This window comes from Anser cygnoides, chromosome Z (assembly GCF_040182565.1).
Source record: "Anser cygnoides isolate HZ-2024a breed goose chromosome Z, Taihu_goose_T2T_genome, whole genome shotgun sequence".
Taxonomy (NCBI): domain Eukaryota; kingdom Metazoa; phylum Chordata; class Aves; order Anseriformes; family Anatidae; genus Anser; species Anser cygnoides.
The window spans coordinates 49,130,906-49,139,899 of NC_089912.1; the positions used below are offsets into that span (position 1 = coordinate 49,130,906).

The window sequence follows — 8,994 nt, forward strand, 5'->3', positions numbered from 1 at the left end:
TTCAGCCATGACTGAGCTCCTCTGCAGCTTGTATTGCTTGTTAACTGCAGTCTCCCTTCTCTTTCCAGTAAAGGGTTGCCTTCAAGTTCAACATATACTTTAGAAGACAGTGCCATCTATTTGACTTCAGAACAGAGCACACTGGAGACGGAAAATGATAATGCTTCAGTTTTGGACGTCTACTTAGTAAGTTGTCAAACTGTTTCTGGTGGGCTTTTTTCTGTAATTCCTCTGACTGACTCTTAGCAAGGGACTTAAATAAATGCTGAACTTAAAGAACCAGAGGTTCACTGAGATATTTCTTAAATGAGACACATGCTTAAATACCTTGCCAAAGCAAATCCTTCTGGAATCTATGTGCCGATTAATTATTGTGTTAATAATGAAGTTTTTTTTTTTCTAATGTTAAGGGGGGAATGGCATACTACTTGTTTTTCATGCTTATATGAGGGGGAAAAAAATCTTTCTTCACGTTGAATATTCCACAATGGAGAGAGTAAATTTTCCCAGGGAGACAAGTACTGTATTTACATAAGTGAATTTAAAGACAGTGAAGCAGATCTCAATATAAAGTAAGTTAATGGCTCCCCTTTCTGTTCTGAAAGGCTCTCCAGTTGCTATGGCTGGAATTAGAAAAGGATCTTTTCTTTGCTGCTTTGGCTCCTAATGAGCAGTTTATCTGACTGCTGAAAGATGAGCAATAAGCTTAAGTCTGAATCTTTGGTTGTCTTCATATCATCTGTGATGGCATTTAAAATTTTTTGTTATCTGCAGCTGTTGTGGTTTAATCCTGGTGGGCAGCTGACCCCCACACAGCTGTGCACTCACTCTCCCCCAGACATACAGATAGTAGACACCCAATGCCTGTTGTATTTGACTGAAGTTTTATGCATCTAGCTCTTCTAGACCCTTTTGAAAATTTCAGTGTAAGTATAGGACAGAGGTGTGTTAAGCTTGGCCTTTCTTTTCTGAAGGTTTGTTTTCCTCGAGTACAAATTAAACAATCCTGGTATCTTAGTCATATTTTACTTCTGCTTTCATGAAAAAACGTCTGTGACTTTTGTGACAAAAATAGTACTAGAGAGTAAGGGAGAAAAGCAAAGACTTTTAACTAGTTTCTAGCAAGCATTTCACACAGTCATGGTTGCTTTCCTTTTAGATGAAGTTCACTGCATTCTTTATTGTCCTGTCTTTAAAATTTCCTGTTTTTTTTTTATGAGATCCCAAATCACATTAGTTTCTGATCTCCCTTCTGCTCTCTGTTGGCTGTGCTTCTGATGTATTTTTCATTTTAGCCAGCAACAACTGAGTTTATACAGTACCCACTTCATAGCTAATAGTTTAATAGTCCAACAAACTTCTTGGTCTATCCTGCCTCCGCTGGAACAACAGTAGCAGGTACTAGCAGCCAATTAGATACAGAACCACTTAGTTAACTCTGACCACAAGTAGACCATTAAACCAGCCTATTCCTGTGGGCCTGGTGTTGATGTGATGATGATATGAATAGTCTGTAAAGAGAGACAATAAATCCTGAAATGTTCAGGAAATGGACAAGTAATCAGGTACAGCCTAACTCCTTGGCCCCACTTAACAGAGAAACCACTTGTTGAAAACTTTTGATTTTGGTTTATAACAGTCTTGTTTATCATAGAATGGTTTGGGTTGGAAAGGTTGGAAGGATGATTAAAGATCATCTAGCTCTAAACCCCCGCGCAGGGGCACCTCTCACTGGATCAGGTTGCTGTAAGTCCCATCTAACCCGGCCTTGAATCCCTTCCAGGGATGAGGCATCCACAGCTGCTCTGGGCAACCTGTGCCAGTGCCTCAGCACCCTCTGAGTGAATGATTTTTTCCTAATATCTACTCTAAATCTCCACTTTTTTAGTTTCAAGTCATTACTCCTTGACCTATCACAGTAATCCCTGACAAAGAGTCCCTTTCCTGCTTTCATGTGGGCCCCTTTTGGGTACTGGAAAGCTACAGTGAGGTCTCCCTGGAGCCTTCTCTTCTCCAGACTGAACAACCCCAACTCCCTCAGCCTGTCTTCATAGGTGAGGTGCTCCAGCCCTCTGATCTCCTCATGGACCTCCTCTGGACTCACTCTAACAGGTCCATGTCCTTCTTGGGCTGGGGGCCCCAGAGCTGAACGCAGGACTCCAGGTGGGGCTTCATGAGCAAAAAATTTGCTCTCATCGGCAAATTTGCTGAGGGTGCACTCGATCCCACTGTCCATGTCACCCACAAAGACATTAAACAGCACCAGTCCCAATACTGACCCCTGAGGACAAGCATTCATTACTGAGCTCCACCTGGACAGTGAGCCATTGACCACAACTCTTAGAGCACAGCCATCCAGCCAATTGCTTACCCACCAAGTGGTCCATCCATCAAATCCATGTCTCGCCAATTTGGAAACAAGGATCACTAACCCTGCTCAGCACTGGGAAGAACTTTTTTGAAGTTTGGACTCTATCAGGCAGATAGTGGAATGTTCTGAAAGCTCTAATTACAAGCATAGGTAATACCTTCCGTAAAACCCTCCTTACACATTACAAGTGTGATAGTGAAACTAACTCTAGATAGTTTGGAACTTGTAAAACATTCATTACTGTTATGTCTGGGAGACAGCAGTAAGTATATGTATATTCCACTAATCAGTATCAACAGAAAAATAAATAAAACCCTACTCTGCAGGTTATACAAACATCCAGTGTTTACTCCCATGAGCAAAGGTCTGGAAGAATACATTGGTCTTAAGTGGAGAAAACCGTAGATGCTTTTTTGTCCTAGCTTCACCCTTTCTCTGCATCCTAAATAAAACAAACCTGAAACTCAGTGATCTAGACAATGTAGATTCTCCAGGTATGCCATGGCTGACCACTTCAAGGAAATTAGATACTATGGCTAAGCACATGTTACTTCTTTGGTGGCAAACCCATCTGGAGAAATTCCCTCTCCCTACCGTCTTGGTTCTGTCTCATGCGCTATATTGTTGTCTCCTTAATTATTCTGAGATTACTGTGGAAGTGAGCTGTAACTTTATCATATCTACCCCAGCATGCATGCCGAGGTGTGTGTGGAAAGAAATAGAATAAGGTATTTGTTTTTTGCGCTTTTTACTTCCTAAGGCCCCTTGATATCCTTCAGCAGACAGTGCAACAACAGTCAGTCATGGGTTGGGAGAGTCTGAGACTAAAGGATTAGTGATGCGTTACTGGCTTTATTCACTGCTGCTGAGGCAGGAGGCAGTTGTGTTTTTATGTAGGAGGATGATTAAATGCACACTGGAAGGGAAAGATGCATGTTTTCAAGAACGGGAGGAACAGGTCAGTTATTTCTAATATATGTATCAAAAATAAAGCAAATCAATTATGTTTACATTAGCTGATTTTAACCCTCAATTAAAAACATTACCAGATACATGTTGACATTTTAAAAGCACTGGTGAAGACATAGCTGTAAGTGGCATTCACAGTTTTCCTTTAATCCTTTAGTTAGTAATCCTTCTCTGTTTTTCTACTACAAGGCAAGCTGCTGTAGTCTTACCTGCTAGGTATTATAATGGAAAACATCTTAATTTGCTTAATTTCTATCACTCCACTAATCCTTTGATGTGTTTGTCTACTGCTTTGAAATGCTAAGGTTCTTGGACAGATTTTTGTCCTAAAGTAAATTAAGAGCTATGATTTTTTGATCCAATAAATGGAAAAAGAAAAAAAAAAGTAGTTAAATGGCATTGTCATAACTTATTATAAATACACTTTTAAAATGGCATTTGTCTGAACAATGTTGCATACCAATCCAGACAGTAAATTAAGGCAAGGGGAACAGAGATTGTAAAAAACGAAACTCCTCCTACAGGTAAGGGCATTGGTTTGGGGTTGTTATGTTAAGGGAAACCTATGCAGACTTGCACTCCGCAGCTGATGTCAAAATTGAGAATTTATCTGGTAGTGGCAAGAATTTTTTTTCTAGGACACAGAGAGACATCTTGAGTTTGCAACTCAAAGGCCAGTCTGGGCATAGAATTCCTCAGTTGTCAATAAAGACCAGGTTCAGCAAAGCAGCATTTACTGCACCTATGACTCTAAGCAGCACTGTTATGTCAGTAAATCCAAGTTTACTTTAAAATTCCTTTGATTTATTTTATTTTAAATCTTTTAACCCAGATCCTAAATGAAGCATTCTAGTTTTTATTAATAAAACATGGTTAAAACATGATCTGCACTGAGCAGTAAGTGCAAGCCAGTCTAAGTTATTTCCAAATATTCTAATACCAAACAGTGGAAAATACTATAAAAACAGTTACTTTATTTTTTTTAATTAAATATTACAGAAAGATAAGAAAAGATTTTATAAAACAGTTAGGAATTTGAAATCTTACTCCACAGAGAGTTAAAACGTTAAAGGGTTCTTGCTTGTATAAATATGTAATTCAATGGTAGAACAGATATTGGACTTCTGTAAGGCTTTAGACACAGTACCACACAACATTCTAATCTCAAAATTGAAAAGATATGGATTTGAAGCATAAACCATTCCCACGGATAAGGAATTGGCTCAAAGGCCACACCCAGAGAGTGGTGGTCAATGGTTCCATGTCCAGGTGGAGGCTGGTGACAAGTGATGTCCCAAAGGGGTCTGTCTTGGGACTGGTGCTTTTCAATAGCTTCATCAATAACACAGACAGTGGCATTGAGTGCACGCTCAGCAAGTTTGCAGATGACACCAAGCTGAGTGGTGCAGTCGATACAACAGAAGGAAGGGAAGCCATCCAAAGGGACCTGGACAGGCTGGAGAAGTGGGCCCATGTGAACTACATGAGGTTCAACAAGTCTAAGTGCAAGGAGCTGCACCTGGGAGGGATACAAAGATGATCAGAGGGCTGGAGCACCTCTCCTATGAAGAAAGGCTGAGGGAGCTGGGGATGTTCAGCCTGGAGTAGAGAAGGCTTCAGGCAGACCTTAATAGAAGCCTTGCTACTATTAAAAGGGGCTTACAGGAGATATGAGGAGGGATTCTTCAATAGGGTGTGTACAGATAGGACAAGAAATAATGGTTTTACGCTAAAAGAGGGTAGGTTTAGATTAGTTAATAAGGAAGAAATTCTTTATTCTGAGGTTGGTGAGGCACTGGAGCACAGGTTGCCCAGAGAAACTGTGGATGCCCCATCCCTGGAGATGTTCAAGTCCAGGCTGGATGGGGCTTTGTTCACAGGACCAGGTTGCCCAGGGTTTCGAGCTAGGTGATCTTTAAGGTCCCTTCCAAACCAAGCCTTTCTATGATTCTCATCAGATACTTCAAGTATGGGATTCTCCTTCTACCATAACTTCTTGACAAGGCATTTTTCATTCAGGAACTTTTTGATTCTGTCTTTCATAAAATTTAATTTGATTCCAATCATGTTGTAGATTTCTTCAGAGTGCTGCTGTGAAGCAGTAACAATTGTGCCTGAAGTTAAAGCAATTCCTAAGCAGGATACATCTAAGAACAAGGTACTAAGTGTACAGTCACACTGTGATGCATACCTCAATTTAAGATATATTACTGTCTTTCTGGTTCCTTCAGTTTCTCTGCCTCACCATCTCCACTGAAGATATTGGTGAAAAAGCATGGTAGATTGAATGTTAATTCTGGGACTGTGAGAAGAGAATTTAGGCCTCCTCATTTACAGACACTTATAAGGAGTATCCCCTGAGAGCAGAATAATCCTTAATATATTACATGCACATACTGGAACTAATCAAGCAGTTATCCCTCGAAGTAGAGTTTATTTAAGTTTGAAAGTGGAAAACCTAGTTGTTCCATGCAGTGAGGCAACTGTTCCTTTCCTCTCTTACCGATTTTATCCCTCTATCCATCCACCTATCATCTTAGATAGAGTAGGGAAAGAGTCTGTCTCTCATAAAACTGAAGGCTGTTGTAAGGTGAAACAACAACCAAGCACTGGAATATAGTTTGGCAGGAGTGTTTTTGCAGAAGCAAAGTCATGCAGGAAGCAACACTTCAGTCTCCCTTCCATGAAAATCAGATACTGGGATTATGTGCTTGATTAGATTAAAAACATACCATTTCATATCACAATTAATACATTACGGGAGTAAGCCAAGTGCTAAAATGACAGTGTATATTGCTGCTATACTACAAGTTCTCATGCCCTGAGGATTTTAATGAAGAAAGTCAACCATATGAAGAAATCAATTTATTCTTATCTGTGAAAAAAGAATTGGAACAGAAAAAGGCTCAAATACTGTAAATATATTACAGAAGCAGTGCGAGACATCTCAGACAGTAATTGCAGGAATGCATCTGGTAGAGTCATCTGTACGTTAACTATTGTTTCAGACCCGATTGCTGTGGCCAAACTCTGTCTCTTTCAGAAAGTGCAGTTTCCTACACCAGTGGTTAAAGTAACCCATACAATATGCAGTGGTGACAGAGTTTCTCAGAGGTTCGTGTTCTGTGCACTGCAGTAGATGGAGGTTTTCCCACGATAATATGCACAGAACTGGATTGCAGTTGACACAAAGATGATCATTTGAATCCCACCACATACACAGCATTTCTGTGACTGACTCACACAGTTAGCAGTTGCTATATGTTTCTGTCGGGGCAATCTTTTCCAATTCTGTTATTCAAATTTTGCAGATAGTTTTTGCATCCGTAATCCCTTTGCTTTGGAAGGATCAGAGGTAAGGCAACAAGAATAATCTAGTCAAAACTGTACCAGTGGAATAGCAAAAAGCTAGCATCAATAATATTGCTGATCTCCTTAGAGAGTGAAAAGCAGTGATAAAGCCAGAGGGTCTGAAGTTGTGCTGAATCACCATTATATCTGTCAGAAATGGACTTGCAGTCATTCAGGATATGAGCTTTCAGACACAAACTAGATGCAACCAGTGAAAATTTTGAGTAATTTATGCCAGCTTCATAAAGGATTATTGTGTTTACCCTGTGCTTCTCAACCTTTTTCTCCAAACTGATCTTAATTTTTTTTTTTTAATTCTTGTTAGCCTCATATCATCCTCTTCTTACCTTAGTTTTACTCACTTGTCCAACAATTTCCCTTTGCATATTCAATTGTTCTGCATCCTGTAAGTACCCACTGACTACTTTTCTATCTGCAGGCAGTCAGGTGCTAATATGGCAGCGTGTAGTCTTTCATTGCTAGAGAGAGAATACTCTTTGAGAAATTAGCACTTTGTTAACCATCAAAGGTTATGAACACCCTGACCATAACAGTGGTGCACAATACAGGGGCAGGTTAAAGCTTACAACATTTTAGTATCATTCTTCCAGGTTCAAAGTCTAAGGCTAGAAGTCATAATTAAAATATTGATTTAAATCTACTGGTGTTCACTTTCAAGATGAGCTTTCAAAATGCCTTCAGAGCTTTTTTTGTTGTTGTTTCCAGACAAGATTAAATTATTGCTGAACTACTTGAAGGTTAGTTAAAACCTTGCATGTAAAAGTACAATTTAAAGTTGACCTTAAAAATTTGCTTAGTAAATGGGGACTGAGAGCTTCTTTATGTTTTTAGGAGGTTTTAGAGTGGGGTCACTGCAGTTGTTATCAGTTTGCTTTTGTGTCCTCCCCCGTGTTGGATACGTTAGCTGAGATGCATTCAATTTGCTGCAAGATTTTGTTCAGCTGTCAGTTTATGCATAGTTTAAATAGTAGTAATAAAGCATTCATCAAAGAACAGCCTCTCCTCGATTAATCTCTGACTCAATAGATATACTAAGAAGTGATCAACTATTTGTATTATTTAACAGCTGCTTCTGTGGAAGATACTGTAGAAAACTAAACCACTAATAGCAAGTCAATTTATCTATTTATTTATTTATTTATGGTGAATAGAAGTTGGTTATGATCTTGAACATTAGTTGTTCTTGAAAGATTTTGGATAGGTGTGGTTTTTCAACGGGGAAAGTATCCAGCAGGAGCTCTCAGGACTTTTACAGAAGACACACAAAAACTGCACTTTTGTCCCCTAACACTTCTATTGAGCCCCAGTCACTTCTGCAAGGTAAAAAAGCTGTTGTGAACTGCTGAGTGCCCTCAGTTTGGATTGCCTTCAAAAAAAGATACCCAATGCTTTTGCTTTTAGGGGGCAAGATAAATATAGGATCGTTGTTGAACTGTGCTGTATCCTCTTTAGGTGAATAAAAATGTTACCAATTTATAATTCTGTAAGAAAGCAAATAAACACAACTCCTGATTTTGCTTCTTATTTCTGTATTTGCAGTAATAAAGAATACATGAAGAATAAAACCAGGACAGAGAAGTGACCGTGGTTAATGAAGAGCACTTTCTGCACTCCTGATTTAAGAAGGAGGAATTTGCTGAGCCTAATAGTCAAAGAATAATAATCAACTGAACTTTTTCTAAGAAATGTCAGGATCTTTGAACCATAGAAAGGATTGATGGACTTGGCAAAAGTGATGTGAAACATTCCACACTCCACTATCATCTGCTGTTGCTTGCTGAACTGTGAAGACCTGCGTATTCGAGCTGCTTTCTACTATATTGCCAATCACCTTTTTTCGACTTGAAAGTAATATTTTCTTATCAGCTCTCTAGTGATTTCATTTGCATGCATTCGGTAATTAGGCACAAGCAAAATATATTATCTGCTTTACCTATTTAAAAATAAGCACAGTGGTGAATATAATTAATTTCACATGTTTTTCACCCTTCAGTTGTAATCGCTTAGATCCACGTCTGTGGAAATCGGAATTGATGCAAGGGTTAGGGTAAGCCTCTGCACATACTAGAAGAAAATGAACCTCTAAAGACATTTTCACTGTTGGTGAAAAGAAGAAAAGATGTTATTTATAACAAGGCCTTATGTTGTGTATATATATTGTCTTTGGAATATTTTCAACTTTAGTTTATTTCTTGTAAAAGAGAAATTATATAATTTATTTAGTAAATACTACTGTAAACTATAGTTTTATTGATGAATAAAATATTTTGTTCTCAAGACTA

At 38.8% G+C, this 8,994-nt stretch overlaps 1 protein-coding gene across 5 annotated transcripts in view; it reads left to right on the top strand.

Annotated features, from left to right (window-relative positions):
* PIP5K1B (phosphatidylinositol-4-phosphate 5-kinase type 1 beta) overlaps window positions 1–8,994 on the top strand; it is a 109,489-nt gene extending 100,495 nt beyond the window's left edge. For all 5 annotated transcript variants that reach the window (XM_066988262.1, XM_066988264.1, XM_066988265.1 and 2 more), the window contains 2 exons: window positions 69–186; window positions 8,252–8,994. In XM_066988262.1, the coding sequence (XP_066844363.1) occupies window positions 69–186; window positions 8,252–8,254 (121 nt within the window). In that variant the 3' untranslated portion in view covers window positions 8,255–8,994. The remainder of the gene's footprint in view (window positions 1–68; window positions 187–8,251) is intronic.